Consider the following 18,883-nt stretch of genomic DNA (forward strand, 5'->3'; position numbering starts at 1 on the left):
ATGGACCAAGTGGGGCCCGTCCACGTGCACATCCCAGAGTCAATTGCCACCTTGCGCCCGCCGCATCCCAGAGTCAATTACCTAATTGCTTTTCTATATATACTCTACCGTCTTCTTCATTTCTTGTATTTGAAATATATTACTGAAATTAGATAATCATTTTATTTTTATGGAACAAACCTTCTAAGCATAAAAAAATATTTTATATTTGTGGAAAGTGCCCTTGTCCTCGCCCTTCACAAACGGATAGATTTGCACAAAGACAATTATTATTTAGAATGCATAGTAAGAGCAATTTCATTGTTTTTGCCCTTTATAAACGGATGGACTTGCACAAAGATAATTACGATTTAAAATGAATTAGGAGCTCTAAAGTGTATTAGGAAATACAAGAGATCCTACCATCCCATCTCAAATCAAATCACATGCAATTTGGGATATGGATAGCCTTCTACTACAAACTACAAAGTGCTATATTATACTGAGTTTTAATCAAATGAAAAAAATGTGTTATAAGTGAATAGTAACATGAGTAATTTTTTAAAATAAAAATATCATTTTCGTTAAAAATAAATAGTATCAGAAATGTTTCGTTAAAACTCCTAAAACAACTTACAAAATTACAGATTGCAGAAACAATTGTCTCAACATAAAAGGTGCCATAAAAAGTGCTCCACTGCACGTGTTCCCTGATGCTATCACCTGCCCCCCTCCCCCAATTCACGTGACGTCGCGTGATATCACACACCTCTTCACCATTTTGTTCTTCTTAGAGCTGTCGTAAGTGAGGCCCCGATCTGTCAAAAAAAAAAAAAAGTGAGGCTGTGACTGGGTTTTTTTACTTAAATTTTTATTGTATGAAAAAGGTTTTTTCGGTTTAGAATATTGGGGCCAAATTTGTTTGGAAAATTACACCCAACATAAATAGTGAAACAATATACAGCATATAAAAATCAGAACAATAAGTAAGTTCATTGTGTGAATGTGGTATCGTGGATTGATTTTATGGTAGAATTTCAATTTTTCTTTATGATATCAGAGCATGTTGATTCACGTGTGAAGCTCAACGGCCACATGTGCTCTACGTCACTTCGTTTGTATTGTTCACGTGTTAAACTTGAAATTCGCCACACATAAGATGACGTGTGAGAGTATAAGTGAAAAAGTCCCACATTCTCACATTCATCATTTTACAATTGTAACCCAATTCATTAGAGTCGATAACATATTAGCAGTATGATTCGATTCATATAAAAAGTCCGTGTCGCAACAGGACCCAACAGAACACAAAGCTTCCACAATTTCGACAAGGATGCACCAAACCCATGTGCATGGTCTCCCATTCCTGTTGCGGACACTTCACTGGTTGTGTGGTGGGGGTGGGTGACCCACTCCCGCAGGACCAACCTAAATTCATTCGTGGACCTCAGAGTTCGGACAATAGCCATCATATGCTGGCGGCAGCCGAAGTGCTGCACTTTTTTATGCGTCTTGGCTACGTCCTAGCTAGTGTCCTTTTGTTTGCCACATGATCCTACTTTGTAATTTCACTTGTAAACATGGACAACATTCACCCCCAATAATTGTCTTTTACATCTTCACTCCTAAATTGAATAACCATGACAACAGGTAATAAAATATTAATATTTTTATTTTATAAAATAATAAAAAATAATTTTATTTCTAATTTCGGATATGATTTTTAATCGGTCTCGTTGTACCACGTTTCATTAAATAAGAAATTACAATCCAAAGTATTTGAGAAAATATAAAATTGTGATGTAAGGTGGAATATAATGATAAAATATTTATAGAAAAATTAAATCATTTTTTTTTCGAATTTTTTATTAATTGTTTACATTTTTTTATTTTTTTTAATTAATTAAAATTTTTTTTTACATTTTTTATTAATTTTATAATATTACTGAGGTCAACCTTGTATCAGCTTGCCCTTAGGCGCTTGGGCCTTGGATTCGTGCCTCCCCTCTCACACAAGCCCCCTAGCCTAATCGCCAGCATGGGCTTGAGCAAGGAAGGGAGGGGATTAGGTCGAGAAGGTCCCCAGTCCATCGGGCATTTGCTACCGCTGGACTTGCTCTAAATAGTTTACTTGGCGTGAATTTTAACATTGTGGATCGCAATTCTCTATTAGTTGTATGTGGATTAGGAGGAAGTGCACCAAAATTCATAACATCGACTCCAAAGGAGATGTCATATTTTCAGTAGAATGTCACACAATCAAATTTGAAAGTATGATGAAGTTCCAATTGATATGTCAATCTTAAGTAGATTGGCATATAAAAAGTGCTGTCAATTAATTCTTTATTTTATTTTATTAAATATTGAAAATTTATTTTAATTGATTTCTTTTATTGGAATAGATTCTCCAAATATTATTTATAATAAAAAACAAACATATGAATTGGAGAAAGAGAAATTGCCACGTCAGCCATCAAATTAACACTTGAATTTATCATTTCACATCTCCATTGGAGATGTCACATTCCGACCCGGGCCCCCATCACATCCCGGGCTCGACTCCACTGTAGCACGATATTGTCCGTTTTGGGCTCCGACCATGTCCTCACGGTTTTGTTTATGGGAACTCACACGAAAACTTCCCAGTGGGTCATCCATCATGGGATTGCTCTCTAATGAACTCGCTTAACTTCGAAGTTCCGATGGAACCCGAAGCCAGTAAACTCCTAAAAGGTCTCGTGCTAGGTAGAAATGAGAATATACATATAAGGTTTGGAGAATTCACTCTCCTGGACGATGTGAGATATTACAAGAGATGTTCTAAGCCCCTTAAAATTATTTTAGCACCCATCACTATTGCCTTGTTCATATAAGAAAAGATTTTGCTCACCACCCTCAAGTGATGGTGATGTTTACTACTTTATTTATTATTATTTGATGATTTTAAATTTCGAAATCTGTCTAGTAGAAATATACAAATCTCAAAATTAAAACTTATCTAATAATAAATAAAGTGATGAACATTACTATTTCTTATAGTGGTGAGCAAAAACGCGTTGATATAAAACCAAATTTGGTGAAACCCAAAGCAGTTATTGTAGGAAAGATCCAACCACTCCATCAAAAAGTAAAAGGCCAAAAACCCAGCGTCACATACAAATACCTAGACAATGACATCACCGCCCATCATAAGAAAAAGCAGAAAAATAAGATAAACAAAAATTAAATATTAAAAAAGATTTTAGACACAGACAAATGCAGGCTTTGGCGGGTTTCCAGAACGTGAAGTTGATATTTGAGCAGAAATCTCACCTCCTTCCCACCTTTTTAATGCTCTTAACCCCTCCATTTACTGCTTATTTACGCCATCTACCCACAAACCTCTCTCTCACTCTCTCTCTCTCTCTGTTCAGAGTCGGTTTACCTTCTTACCCAAAGATTACTTGCTCCTCCTTCCACCCTAAGCACCTTCCACAGATCCACAGCTAGGTTCTGCACCCCCATTGCCAATATAATATTACCCAACATTTTTAATCTTCTTTTTCATTAAAAAACCACACATTTATGTATTTATATTTATATTTTATTTATGGGTTTTGAATTTTGAGCCTCAAAGGTGTAAGCTTTGCCGGGTTTATTACTGCTGCCCCTGTTCCCATCACACCCACTGCAATTTTTTGGCGTTTCTGAGAATTGGGTTTGAATTTCTTGACATCTGTAATGTAAGTATGCGTGCGGTTTTAGCCTCTTGTGGGTATTTTATTGGAATTACAAATCATGGGTTTTTTTGACGGTTTGTTGTTCTGGACAAACAGTGATTTGGGTTTTTGAAAATTCCACATTTAACTAGGCATTTCTGGTTTGGGAAGTGGGATGCTCTGTGATGCCGCCGTTTTGGGTATTTTGTCAGTCTCTTTGGATTCAGTGTCCCAGCAGCAAGCTGCCATCTAAATTCCCCAGCTTTTTTTTTTCTTCTGGGCTTGGATCCGGTGTGTTTTCAACTGGGATTTGAAAGTTGTTTCTGGGTTTTCTGTTTTGGGAAAGTCTCCGCCTGATTTTACAAGGTAATGTGCCCTAAAATTTGGATTTGATTCTTACCCAAATCGGTTCCCTGCTCAACCTTTTGTTTTCTCTTAGATTACATTACCTTCTGTTTGGCTGCTGAGAAAAGAACACTGATTGGAAGAGGAAAAATTTGGATTAATTAGCTGGATGTTGCTGAATCTGACTAGACCAGATAGGAATCTTAATCTTGTACAAGTGTTGGTTTTAGTTTTACTTTGACTTCTGTTAATGTTCAAAATTAATGGTGATCTTTTCCTTCATTTACTTGAATTTGATAATGCAGCATGACCTGACCTTCTTTTGGTTGATTTTTTGATATGATTGGTCTTACTTGGTTAAACCTGCATTTTCGATTCACATTCTGGGTTCAACTTTCGGGAGGGGGAAAAGGGGATCGCCTATCTAACTTCTTGTTTTACTAATTGGTTTATACGCAATTGTGAGCACTGAATCATGTCTTTGTTTCTCTGGCTTCCTAATTATCATCTACGATATGCATTCTTAGTCTGCGTGATCAGTTGACTTACCTTCCATTTTTTGTGGAAACAGTGTGATTGAATATAATTGATTTACAATGGTGCAGGAGAATGAAAGTGCAACCATCAAGGTTCCACAGTTGACTAGAAATAGATAGACTATCCAGTAATGTCGAGGATCACTAGGTGGAAGCTTGAGAAGACAAAAGTAAAAGTGGTTTTCAGGTTACAGTTCCATGCCACACATGTAAGTTGGAACTTATTAGATTTACCGCTGAAATTATATAATTTTTATACATTTCTAATTTGTATTCACTTCTTATGAAACCCGTGCATAAACTTCTGGACTGTAAGGTGAAATAGAATTTCTTTAAGTCAATTGTTGAATGATGCATCAGTCGGTGTTAATTAAATATTCTAAGCTGCCAATGTGGATTCATTCAGTTTGTAAACATTAGGCTTCGTATTGCGACTTTGGGTGTTTGTTGTTTCTGTGTCCCTAGACTCCACTAACATTTTCCTGGTAATTGCCTGAATTTGGGATTCAATTGTGTCATATGACGTGTAAGATAATCTAAACTCAACCGTAAGATCCATGTAATTAGTGCAGGCGTGTAGCTATCATTAGCTGACATTTTATTCAATTGTAGTTTCTTATGGCTGTTGACTTAAAATGCACCTAAAATCTTCTAAATTTGTACTTCTCCTATAACATGTGACAAGATTGGGAAACGTGGTTCTATATCTAGCACCTACAGTCTAGTCTACGGCTGAAAACAATGTTTCTGCATGGTTCAGGTTCCACAAACCGGATGGGATAAGCTGTTTATATCTTTCATACCAGCTGATTCTGGAAAAGCAACTGCAAAAACAACCAAGGCAAACGTGAGGAATGGAACCTGCAAATGGGGAGATCCTATCTATGAAACTACAAGGCTTCTACAAGACACTAAAACCAAACAATACGATGAGAAGCTTTACAAACTTGTGGTAACCATGGTAATACTCCATAATACTCCATCCAGAATTCTTATATACTAAACTGGTCTCTGCTTCAAAATTTGGTTGATTTAGAACCTACACCACCAGAGCAGCTGATTGCAGCCATTATCTTGTCTAAACTGAGTTTAACCTTTTCATTGGCCTATATCTAACTGACATCAGGGTTCTTCAAGGTCTAGTATCCTTGGCGAGACTAATATCAACCTTGCTGATTATGCTGATGCATCAAAGCCTTCGTCTGTTGCTCTGCCTCTTCTTGGATGTGATTCTGGAACTGTTTTACATGTGAGAACCTCTGAAGTTCAAATTATTTTAGACACAGTGTTATCTTAGGGAAGCTATTTGATTTATCATTTAGCTTCCAGTAATTAGTTACTACTGGTTGCCAACTACTATTCGAGACTGTTTAACAATTTTCTTTTGTCTTATTCCATGTCAGGTCACGGTACAGCTGCTAACTTCTAAAACTGGCTTCAGGTAAGCATTAGAACATATCAACCTCTTGCTTTATCTAATTTCAGTTGTTAATTTGTAGTTCTTTCCCTTTCAGAGAGTTTGAGCAGCAGAGGGAGCTCAGAGAGAGCGGTCTACGAACAACCTCTGACCAAAACAGAAATGATGTATCCACTACTAGAAGAATATCATCTTCTGAAGATGCAGTAAATGAGCAGATGGATAAGGTTAGTCGTTCTCTTCTGTCTTTATTTGTCCCATAGTATATATGTTTGTTTTGAAACATAAGCTCCTTGAAACGAGTGTTTACTAATTTTGTTCATCATTTCATAAACCATTTCTAATTATTAATAAGAGCAAAACCACTTAAAACATAACAACTTAAACATTAATAGAAGCAAAACCACATTCAATACAGTATTCAAGAGTCGAGACAAATCAAGACAGAAATTACTAAATAGAACGTCCCAAAACTCCAGGTCACACTCACTAAAATAGGAGATATGTTTGGAAAAATATTATTTCAAGCACTCTTTCGTATGGATAGTGCATCTATGGTCTATCTCTCTCTCTTTTGTCTACTGTATGCTGGTTGCATGTCTATTTATGACATGATTCTCCTTATCTAATCCTCTGAGGTGTGTCATGCATGTGTGGAAGATACATGCTGTCAGCCAAAAGAAACTCCTTTCTCCGAATGCGTTTATGCTATGAAAGATGAAATTAGGCTCACTGTTGCTGCTATGATGATGAAGTACTAAAGGGATGACATTACTAAAGATACTATATTTCACTATGATTTATAACATAGTTCTGTATCTGATGAGAAAGATAGGCCCTGCTTTTCCAGAGTTTTATGGGTATATTCATCCCTTGTAACGTTTTCCATGAGTCAGTTACTGAGAAACTTGGTTTTTCTCACAAACTTTGACTTTTCTTATGCTTGTAAGGTGTCGAATTATTTGATACAAGGTTATGAATTTACACAATGCATTATGTGAGTTCTTTTACCATATGGAGTTATTATCTTTGTTATAGGAGTTTTAGATCTGTGATAATATATGCTAATTATTTTCTTCTTTTTTACAGATGAATTCGAAAGTTAGATTCAAAGAACTCTCTCCCCATGAAGAAGGGGCTGGCCTGAATGAAGAGTATGCTGATTCAACTGGTGGATTTGAATATTCTTCCACTACTTCAGAAAGTTTATATGCTGAGAAACATGACACGTCTAGCACCCATGATATTGACAGTATTAAGAGTACCGCCTCTGCTGATCTAGGGGGATTGTCCCTTAGTCAAAGTCCCGGACAAGAGAAACAACATCCCTCAGATCAGCGATTCTTGGTACAGGGGACCAGTGAGTGGGCTCATAGCTGGGGCTCTGAATTTTCTCCAGATGCTTATTTACCAAATGCTTCTGAGGAAAATAGCAGGCTTAGAGGAAGCTTGGAAGCAGCTGAATCATCCATTCTTGAGCTTAAGCAGGAGGTGAACTCTTTACAGGTTCATGCTGATGAAATCGGCAATGACGCACAAAAATTTGGTCTTCAACTTGATGCTGAAATTGCTTCTGGAGAACAATTAGCAAAAGAAATTTCCACACTGAGATCCGAATGTTCAAAGTTAAAAGAAGATCTTGAGGAGCAAAAAAGTTTCAAACTAAGCATTCCATTTTCCCACAGGGAAACTATTGAGACAGGCCAAGATCGCATTTTTAATGAGTTATGGCTCAGGTGGTTTAAGGGCCTTTCAAGTATGGAGGATAAATTAAAAGGGCTTCAGAGCAAGGCATTATTTGGAGCAAATGAAAGGGACTTCCAGTCCTGTCACTCGGATTTCGAGGCATTGCTTGGTGTTTTGCAAGTTCTCAAACAAGAGACTGGACAGGCAAGTTCAGGGCTGAACGTGACAAGCGTAAAGCAGGCTGATGAAATAAGTTTACATAAAGGCGAGCAATTAGTACTAGGAACGAGGGTGGATGCAGATTCCTATCAACCCGGGGGTGCGGTTCATTGTCTAAGTATACCTGGCCTGGTGTCACTAGACTTTGATTCTGTAGATGCCGCCAATGCAATGAAAGGGAAGTTTGTTGAAATTTTAAGAGAGTTGGATGAGATGAAAGCTGATCGAGAAAGCCTTGCAAAGAAAGCAGACCAGATGGAGTGCTACTATGAAGCTCTCATTCATGAACTTGAGGAAAACCAGAGACAGATGATTGGAGAATTGCAGAATCTCAGGAATGAGCATTCTACTTGCTTGTACACAATTTCATCTGCTAACGCTGAGATGGAGAGAATCCAGCAAGACATGAACAACGAGCGAAGAATATTTTCCAAAGAAAAGCGTGATTTGGACTCTCTGAACAAGGAGTTTGAAAGAAGGGCTACTACAGCAGAAGCAGCACTTAAAAGGGCACGCATGAATTACTCTATTGCAGTGAACCAGTTACAGAAGGACCTTGAATTGCTTTCATTCCAGGTTCAGTCCATGCATGAGACTAATGAGAACCTCATTAAGCAGGCTTTTGAAGATTCTTTGATTCCAATGTTTCTGGGGTGCGAAGAAACAGTGCAGAATAAGAAATCGGATTCAGAGGAATTTCCATCTGCAAATCACTTACAGTGTCAGAATAAATGCTACGGGATAAAGAAACAGCAGTTAGATGGGGATGCATTATCAGACGATTTGAAAAGATCCCTCCACTTGCAGAAGGGCATCTACCAAAAGGTTGAAGAAGAACTTTATGAGGTGCATCTGGTGAATGTATATTTGGATGTACTGTCAAAGACTCTACAAGTTACTTTGATTGAAGCAAGTGCTGCCGTCGGATTGACGAAAGAGAAAGTGCATGAACTTTCACAACAGCTGGAGCTTTCAACTGAGTCCAATGAGTTGTTGATGCTGAGGCTGCAGACTGCATTGGATGAGATTCGCTGCCTGAATGAGTACAAGGAAACTTGTAATTCAATCCGCAATGACTTGGTTCTGAAGAACCAAATTTTGGAAGCAGATTTACAAAACGCTAGTAGTGAAAATGGCCTTCTTACCCAGAAGATTGTTGAATGGAAAGGTATGATAAAAGAATATGAAACTTATGAGAGCAAATACAAGGCCTGCACTACTGAAAAATTACAGCTGGAAAATTTGTTGCAAAAGGAAACCCTAGAAAACGGCACTCTTCAGAATAAACTTTCCTCTTTGCAGGAAGAGTTGAAATCTGTCAGAACCGACTTTGATGAGCTAGCTTGCACGAAGGAGGATCTGCAGAATATTGTGAATTTTCTACAGGGTAAGTTATGGAATCTGTTGGCATCATATGACCAAAAGTGTAAAAGCCTGGCTCTTTGCGGTGGATGTGTCTGTCAAGACTTGGAATCCAGAGATTTAACAGGTGTAGTGATGCAAATAGAAGAGCTTCAGAACAATGTATATGGAAAGATTGTCCAAATGATGGAAGAAAAGAGAGAGCTAGCGCAAGAAAGAGATATTGCTCAAGAGTCTTTACGCGCAGCAGAGTCTGATAACCTGATCATGAAGCAGAAATTTGAACACGATCTACGAGGTACAGTGGATAAACTAGATGTTTCGAGTGCGCTGGTTCAAAAGCTCCAGTCACGAGTTGAGGCCATGGCAAACAGACCCGAGATTAGCTGTGAAGCCGAAGACAATTATGCACAACAACACAGAGAGCTTTTGGTTGGTCTTGATAATTTAGAATTGGAGCTGCAGCAACTTACTTCTAAAATTGAGGGCCTTGCTGAGGAATTTATGGCATTGGAGAAATTAACTGAAGAACTAGGAAGGTTTAACCTGACCATAGCAGCATTAACGGTGGAAAAAGAAGCTTTGATGGTGTCCTTACAGGATAAAACTGATGAATCTTCCAGGCTTGCTCTCGAGCTTAATAGTTTGCAAGGGAGTTTGCTTTCTTTGCATGATGAGGTGCAAACAGAGAGAAATCTCAGAGATAAGTTAGAGAGTACAATCACAGATCTCACATCCCAATTGAACGAGAAGCATTGCCAGGTGCTAGGTTTTGATCAGCAGAAGGCTGAGCTTGTCCATCTCAAACAATTGGTTTCAGATCTAGAATTAGAGAAATCAAGAGTCTCCCGTCTCTTGTTGGATTCTGAGGAATATCTAAAAGACGTCCGTGAAGAATGTTCTTCCGTTTCTGCTTTAGAGGCTCAATTGTCTGAAATGCATGAATTTTCAATAGCTGCTGATGTTGGACTCACTTTCACAAAAGCTCAATATGAGACAAGGATAGAAGAACTAGAAAGGTATAACTTGACCATTGCAGCACTGTTAGAGGAAAAAGAAGTTTTGATGGCGTCTTTACAGGATAAAACTCAAGAATCTTCCAGGCTTGCTCTCGAGCTTAATAGTTTGCAAGGGAGTTTGGTTTCTTTGCATGATGAGGTGCAAACAGAAAGAAATCTAAAGGATAAGTTAGAGAGTACAATTACAGAGCTCACTTCCCATTTGAATGAGAAGCATTGCCAGTTGCTAGGTTTTGATCAGCAGAAGGCTGAGCTTGCCCATCTAAAACAATTGGTATTGGATCTAGAACTAGAGAAATCAAGAGTTTCCTGTCTCTTGTTGGATTCTGAGGAATGTCTAAAAGACGTCCGTAAAGAGTGTTCTTCCATTTCTGCTTTGGAGGCTCAATTGTCTGAAATGCATGAATCTTCAATAGCTGCTGATGTTGGACTCACTTTCACAAAAGTTCAATATGAGATGAGGATTGAAGAACTAGAAAGGTATAACCTGACCATAGCAGAATTATCAGAGGAGAAAGAAGCTTTAATGGCGTCCTTGCAGAATAAAACTGAAGAATCTTCCAAGCTTTGTCTGGAGCTTAATAGGATGCAAGGAAGTTTGCTCTCTTTGCAAGATGAGTTGCAAACTGAGAGAAATCTCAGAGATAAGTCAGAGAGTAGAATTACAGATCTGGCTTCCCAATTGATTAAGAAGAACAGTCAGTTGCTAGATTTTGATCACCAGATGGCTGAGCTGGTCCATCTCAAACAACTGGTATCGGACCTAGAACTAGAGAAATCAAGAGTTCTCGGTCTCCTGTTGGATTCTGAGAAATGTCTTAAAGACGCTCGTGAAGAGTGTTCTTCTGTCTCTGCTTTGGAAGCTCAGTTATCTGAAATGCATGAATTTTCAATAGCTGCTGATGTTGGACTCACTTTCACAAAAACTCAATACGAGACCGTGATCGAAGAGCTTTGTCAGAAACTGCACTTTTCAGATAGCCAAGTTTCTGAAATTCGCAACAATTTCCTTAATGTAGAGAATATGCTTAACAAATGTCTTGCTAGCGAAAGGCATTACCTTGAAGAGAACACCCAATTGATGACAAGTCTCAATTTCATTAAATCTGAGTTGGAAGCCTCCAGTGCTCAAAACAGGATACTTCTTGATGCAAACAGTGTTATGAGGACCGAACTTGAGGAAAACAAGAAAAGAGCTGAAAATACGGAGGATATTGTCCATATGGATAAAAGTCAGTCTGCTCTTGAGGTGGAAAGGCTGGAACATCTTCTAATGACTTCTGAAGAAGAGATTGATAACCTGATATTCTCCAAGGAAGAACTGGAAGTCAAAGCTTTAGTACTCAAAGCCAAGTTGGATGAACAGTCTGCTCAGCTAACCTTGCTGGAAGGATATAAGAATGAAATGGAAATGCTGCACGATAGATGTAGCGATCTAACACAGAAGCTTGCTCAACAGGTCTTAAAGACGGAAGAATTTAAGAACTTGTCCATCCACTTTAAGGATCTTAAAGACAAGGCTTATGCCGAGGGCCTCCATGCACAGGGTAAAAAAGAACCAGAAAGGCCACCAACTGCTATGCAAGAGTCTTTAAGAATTGTATTCATCAAAGAACAATATGAAACCAAGCTGCAAGAACTGAAACAACAACTTGCTATGTCCAATAAGCACAGTGAGGAGATGCTTTGGAAATTGCAAGATGCAGTCGACGAAGTTGAGAATAGGAAAAAATCCGAAGCTACTCATGTGAAGAGAAACGAAGAGCTAGGAATGAAGATCTTGGAATTGGAGTCTGACCTACATTCATTACTTTCTGAAAAGCGTGAAATAATGAAAGCATATGACCTGATGAAAGCTGAAAAGGAATGCTCATTAATAAGCCTTGAGTGCTGTAAGGAAGAAAAACAAGAGCTTGAAGCATCTTTGCAGAAGTGCACTGAGGAAAAAGCTAAAATTGCTTTAGAACTCACCTCAGCGAAGGATTTACTTGCGAGCAGTTCATCATCTGTAAATTATCAGAAGGGCGCAGAGGAACCTTTGGTTAAGTTTTCTGAACTAGATGGAGCCAATGGTGAAGCATCTCAGCATGAATGCATGAGTTCCGTTGATGAAGCAGACCAGTCAAATGTACTCAACAATATAAAGTCCAAGCAGGTAATTAACTGTTTTTATGAGGATTATGTATATTAGAGTAATTTGCTCCATTGATACCTCTAATTCTTTGTGCAAATATGTTGCACCCAGATGCTTATGCTAGCCTATATACGTTATGCATTATTCTTTTCCGTCAAGTTTTGGAAAAGTGAACAAAGATTGCTTTTTCATTCTGCCCTCTCTGAAAAGGTGTTTTCAGTTTGCTATTGTTTTCTGCTTTTTTCCATCATGGTGAGTTTGAATGGTTCTTCTGAAGTTGTAGTTCTTACCAGTACCAGTTGACAGTGCCACAACAAGTTGCTGCTCCAAATATTACCAAAGTAATAGCATTCCTATTTTATTTAGTGCTAGACCTTCTCTACACAATTCAGCTACCTGCTATCACATTAAACACATTTCCTGGAAAGTATCACCACTAGAGTGAAATTCAAAGCACTTGACGGTGGCTAATATATTTGGTACGACCAGTTACTGTCAGTCCTCGGAGGTTTAAACTCCTTGTTCACAATTAATGTTGTCAACTTTTCCAAGAAATAATGGTGAAATCTAATTATGAAAGAAATTCTATTTTAGTCCAATCAGAAAAAACATAAGTATGATCTATATAGTACGCTTGCCTAATTAGTTGTGAATGTGTTATCTTTCATAGCTCGCACCTTCTTCTTGTGGCCTCTTCGAACTTTACATAAAGTTCTCTTAGAGACAATAATAATTTGTGCGTAACTTGGTAATTGATTTTCTTAGGCTTCAAAATTTTGAAGTTCTCCTCTCTCTAGCAGAGGAATAGGATAGTCATTTCTCTCAAAGAAAAGGTTTACTATGTTTTATTTTTAGATGTATTATATGTAGAAATTTTGGTCGCTGACAATATATGCACGTGATTGGACAGGATGATCTTGTATCCGGAGGTGTAAATGGGATCTCTGGTATAGTACTTTCAAAGCAAAGGGATATTCTTAATAGCGACATGAAGCATTTGGTTCTTGCCAATGAGAATTTTAAGGCCCAAGGCTTAAAGTCTAGCATGGAAAACTTAAATAAGGAGGTATGTATTTTGTATAATCACAAGTGAACAGATGCTTTTGTATTGCTACAGTTTTAACTTCTAAAGTTGGGGGGAGGGGGGGGGAGCAGAACTGGATAATAATATCTCAACAGTGGCTCTAGAATTTTTAATCTGTATTATCTTGTTGCAGTTGGAAAGGATGAAACATGAAAATTTGCTTCTTTCTGTCGATGATCAACACCTTGAACCAAATTTTCCTGGTTTACATAGAGAGATTATGCAATTAAATAAGGTAAATAACAACTTATAATATAAGCGTGTCCTTGAACTGTATCATGTTTCATATAAAGCATGTCCTTGAACTGACTTCATGTTTCGGATCTTTGATTAGGTAAATGAAGAATTGGGAAATATATTTCCCTCCTTCAACGAATTTTCTTGCAGTGGCAATGCATTAGAGAGGGTGCTAGCTTTGGAAGTTGAACTTGCTGAAGCATTGCAGGCAAAGAAGAAATCAACTATCCAGTTTCAAAGGTACATCTTAAGTGAGCAAATTATCTATTTCGTGTTTAGATGCATGTCAACTAGAACCTTTGCAGCGGTTATGGGTAATGTCTTTTCGGCTTTTTGGCTTTGGTGTATTTTGTGTTTGCATGGGATCACAAGGCCCTGCTAAATTTGTCATTTATGAACCATAAGAATTTCATAATGTACTTCATCTATTGATTTTTGGACTTTTAGGGACTTTTAAGGGGGGAAAAGGTGGTTATTTTAAGTTCAGCAGAACTAGGAATACACGAGTTTAATAATTAACATGACACCCTCCTTTGTTCCAGTTCTTTCGTGAAACAACACAGTGATGAGGAAGCAGTGTTTCACAGCTTCAGAGACATCAACGAGCTAATCAAAGACATGCTGGAGATTAAGGGAAGATATGCTACCGTGGAAACGGAACTCAAAGACATGCATGACCGTTACTCCCAGTTAAGCCTTCAATTTGCAGAGGTCGAAGGAGAGAGACAAAAACTAATGATGACTCTCAAGAATGTCCGAGCGTCAAAGAAAGCCCTATACTTGAATCGCTCCTCAACATCCCCTTTTCTAGACCCTTCGTAATAGTCACCGTAGCCATCCATTCTCGTTTGCGAAGAGATAGCCCTTTACGGGGTTGAGAATTGATGGTCCGACATGCCTTGCTGCACCATGTTATCGTATATGTGAAAGGTGAATAATGTATGGGCCGGTTAGCCGCTAGCTGTGAAACTTCACGATGTTGAAATGTGGTATCGAAGGCTCAGCAGCAGTGTAAATAGAAACCTCTGCTGGTTTGTGCAACTGGTTTATAGTATCACAGGTACAGAACCCTGTTACGAACCCTTCATTTTCGGGTTGCTGGGAGAATATGTTGTAGTTCTGCCATATAGTCAATCAAATTTTGTCATATTTATTCAAACATCGAAAGATATTGCATTTTCTCCCCATACATCCCTTCTACATACCAAATTCATTTGGGAGAGGACGAGACTTGCAAATAACACGTAACTCAAGTGGTTAAGAGCATTCAAGACAAAAATCTACAGGTGAATGAAAAATGCTCTTGAACCAATAGAAAACAAATTCTGCTTTACAATAAGCTCGCGAATCAATCAAATCAATATGTTCGTTTGCTTTTTTTCTTTTACACTTGTATTCATTGATGCCAGAAAAACAGAAGAAGCTCCTAATGCGTCAATATGGTCCTTTTCTCTGTAACAAATCACATGCAATAAGGAACTATAACGCGTTTTACATACGGACACGATAAGATTCAAAGTAACAAAAGTCTGATGAATCCATGAATTTCTTGATGCTACTTCTGACCGCCCGGTAACTGAGATTTGAACTGCATCCCATCAGCAACACATGAGAAGACACGGAAAACAATAACAGACTGCAGGAGCTCCACGAAGCTTGTTACCAGAAGCTACAATATTGAACATGAACATCGAGGCTGCTCTGGAGAATCATTCATCAATTTATCTGTATAAAAATGCAATTGTCAAAGTGTCAATTCCTTGTTCCGGAACCTTTTCTTTTGTTTTGGTAACATAATCCTATATCGAAGCATTACATAACATTAATGTCAAAGCATCGCATATATCAAGATTCATATACTTTTCTGCTAGCCATAATTTCATCTACTAAAAATTATTGAAAAGAAGGAACGATCTACGGATATTGTTTATTTGGGAAGAGTATATATAATAGCAGAATGATAGCACACAGGAAAAACTAAGAAGGCAAGGTATACAACAAGGGAGGGAAAGGACCAGAGGCCCAGTAAAAAAACAAGCATACAAAACAAATACAAATGAAAAAGAGCCTATCCTGCTTTATTGGTTGGAGCTATTACAAAAGACAACACGTGTGCTCAGTTAAGGAACAAACATAAAAAATAAAGACAAATTGTGTCATGTCATTCAGAAACTGGACTTACGAGAAGTAGCATGAGAAATTAGTTATTGACGTAAGACTACATCCAGATTCTAGCATGTGTGCTCAGATCAAGAAATTGAGAGGAACGAGAAGCAAGATACCTTGCTGCTGAATTCCTCAGAAAGAGCTATGTTCATAAGATTGATGCATAACAATTATGAGTCTTAAAAAAATCGGTTACCAATTGGGGGTTAAACACTCATGAAAACTACCAAGATGTCAGATACTTAGGGGAAGAGGCTAGTCAAGATAACAAACTCAACAAAGAGCATGTGCTACAAGATATATCCAACATAACCGCAAATATTCAGGCTGAAAGAAAACACAACTGCAAGCTAGTCTAGTAAAACATAAACATAATTACCATTCTTTTTGTCTGCAATAGGAGGGCGCACAACCACATGCATAGTGATGAGACTTCCAGGGAGTTCACCAACTGGATTTCTGGAATCAGCAAGTGTCCTGTTGTTTTCCAGTATCTTTCCCGCATTAATAAGCTTCAAATCATTTATTGTCCTTGGACCATTTTCTTTCTCTATCAAACAGATTAGATTACATGAGAAAAAATATAAGTCAATCTCAGACCAAAGCACAACGGTGCGATCATAAAGCAACCAAAGTTTCATTACTTCTGTCAAAATGTCGGCTTTGTCTACAATTTTTTCAATATTCTGTTTGCTCAGTGCAAGAGGCAAACACATGATATGTCTAATTACCAACATCAGCAACATATATGCAACAACTATGACTAACATGAACATACACTTTCATAATATATGACTGATAAAAGCAACGACAATTTCCAAAAACATATGAGTAACTTGAGCATACACTTTCAAGAACAACAAAGAACTCCATCATCTGACTAACGTTTTTCAATATTATGTTTTTGGATTATGCTCAAGTTAGTTATCTGTAGAAGCTAGTCATATGTTATAATGCAGTAACAAATAAGTACATTCATAACATAATCCAGAGACATGACTAACTTGAGCATACACTTTCAAAAACGATTAAGAACTCCGTCATAATTCATTTGTATCATTTTCAGACCGTCACCCAAGATTATATCAACACTGAAGGACATAGAGCCTCAAATTTCTTGGACAATGGCACAACAAGCATGATAAAATCAACAACAATTTCCTCACAACATTTTCAATACATAACAATAATAATAGAGCAACATTATCTTATTTCAACAATTTTGGGCAAAATATCATAAAACAAATGTGATATGCACAAAAGCTCTCAAGAATCCCAACCCAATGATACAAAAAGCGAAAGAACCTCAAAAAATATAAGTTGTGCAACAATATAAAATAAAATGAAAATTTAACAGAAGAATTAATTAGGATAAAAAGAAATAAACCTTTAGGCCATTGTGCAAGTATTTTCTCCTTGAGTGATTGTACAGTGGTAGATGGGCTATACTTCTGAGGTCCTATGTCGGTCCCATCAAATAGCCTGAATTTCAGCTCAATCAAATCTTGACCTGCCGCCATTGATGAACGTTCCAATCCAGCAAAAACCCACCTATCAATTTCTCATACCACTCTCCAAGAACCAGAATAAAACCGCCACAAATGGCAGAATCAAAGAAAACCCAGATCAAATCTGATCAAGATTCACACTTTGATTAAAACCCAGAAGTGTAAAAGCTCAAATACCCATGAAAGAAGTAAAGCTTTTTTTTTTTTTTTTTTTTTATCGATAAAGCATAGATTTGTATTGAAGTTGCAGTAAAAAGACCCAAAGTTCTTGGTGATGGAAACCCAAAAGGCAGTGACAGATTAGAAATCTGTGAAATGAATCCAGAAAGAAAGAGAGGAAGAAGAAGAAGACAGCTCCCTTGAATTGCTTGATGTAGAAATTAAGAAAGTAGAAAGTGTGCCTAAAACGATCTGAGTTAGATTTTTCACCTGAATTAACACAAATTTCAGAAATTGCCCACGTCTTATATTTGTAAAATTACTTTCACTTTTTATGACATGTAATTGTTTGGATGCATTTTTTGATAACTGGTAGTTGTTATTAATCTACTAAGATTATGTTGTTATTAATCTACAATTGTCATCTATAAAATTTAGAGATATGCATTTCGTTAATATTGAGATAAAATGTGTAAATTTTCTTATACAAATGTTATTTTATTTTAAATTTATCCAATTATGAGAATATGGGTTTAAACTTGTGTATAAAAAATAAAAGCACACGACTTTAGCTAAGTTGACCAAATCCATATTTGCAATAAGGACTAGATGGTTAATTAAATAGAAATTGGATTATGATACAATTGTCTTTCAACTTGAAATAATTAGATTTAATATCTTGATATTAGAGATGTTCAATTCCACAACTAATAATTGAAAGATAGGAGGATGCTTTGTCCAATGTTTTTCCGTCTTTGGTTTAGTAGTAGTTGTCTTCGCTTATGTTAGGTTAAGTGTTTTAAATTTGACTCATATGAACGTGAGAGTGATATTATATGTGATGAATTTAATTCTTAATTATTACTAGACCAATAATAATAACGTAATTTTGTTGTGGTTGTGTTGGTCCGTCTTAAAAGCATTTTTCCTGAAAAAGAGTGGTTAATTTATGGGAGGAAACCAAATAGGAACCTGGTCAGAGATGTGAAGTCAACTTTGAATAGTTCAAGTAGTTAATCATATAATTATTATTTTTTTAGTACAATGATATATAGTTAATAAGATAATTATTAAGTAAATGTATTTTCTTAAGCAGCTGTCTTAAAATCTGTTGGTGTTGGTAGAAGTAGGCAGGCCTCTTGCTTCTCCTTGCTTGGCTTTGGTTTTGTTTAGTTGGATGTTAGTGATTTGGTCTCTCTCAAAATCTTTTTGCCTAATTGCCTCTATGGTAGGCAACTTGGCACCATTTTTTAAAGCATGTAGTAGGAAAATGACGCATATTATTTTTCAACACTCTTCTTTTATTTTGGTTATTAAATTAAATAAAATTAAAC

The 18,883-nt window shown here is 37.1% G+C and overlaps 2 protein-coding genes across 4 annotated transcripts; one reads left to right on the forward strand and one right to left on the reverse strand.

Annotated features, from left to right (window-relative positions):
* Positions 1-3,337: 3,337 nt before the first annotated feature.
* On the forward strand, positions 3,338-14,875 carry LOC103441623 (uncharacterized). Of its 3 annotated transcripts, none has more exons than XM_070826476.1 (12): positions 3,338-3,701; positions 3,830-4,043; positions 4,628-4,767; positions 5,319-5,519; positions 5,685-5,807; positions 5,962-5,999; positions 6,073-6,202; positions 7,065-12,416; positions 13,306-13,461; positions 13,613-13,714; positions 13,814-13,956; positions 14,259-14,875. In XM_070826476.1, the coding sequence occupies exons 3-12, from the start codon at positions 4,690-4,692 to the stop codon at positions 14,536-14,538; spliced, it is 6,603 nt and encodes a 2,200-aa protein (XP_070682577.1). In that variant the 5' UTR covers positions 3,338-3,701; positions 3,830-4,043; positions 4,628-4,689; the 3' UTR covers positions 14,539-14,875. The 3 variants fall into 3 exon arrangements, with proteins under 3 accessions (XP_070682577.1, XP_008378529.3, XP_070682578.1); XM_008380307.4 differs by having other exon boundaries at positions 3,339-3,701; positions 3,795-4,043; XM_070826477.1 differs by lacking the exon at positions 3,830-4,043 and having other exon boundaries at positions 3,442-3,701.
* Positions 14,876-15,003: 128 nt separating this feature from the next.
* LOC103441608 (membrane-anchored ubiquitin-fold protein 3) lies at positions 15,004-17,831 on the reverse strand. Its single transcript, XM_008380289.4, has 3 exons — positions 17,270-17,831; positions 16,262-16,432; positions 15,004-15,441 (listed from the first exon to the last, which is right to left on the reverse strand). Exons 1-3 carry the CDS (start codon positions 17,400-17,402, stop codon positions 15,386-15,388), a joined length of 360 nt encoding a protein of 119 aa, XP_008378511.1. The 5' UTR covers positions 17,403-17,831; the 3' UTR covers positions 15,004-15,385.
* Positions 17,832-18,883: the final 1,052 nt, after the last annotated feature.

Source organism: Malus domestica, chromosome 08 (genome assembly GCF_042453785.1).
Source record: "Malus domestica chromosome 08, GDT2T_hap1".
Taxonomy (NCBI): Eukaryota; Viridiplantae; Streptophyta; class Magnoliopsida; order Rosales; family Rosaceae; genus Malus; species Malus domestica.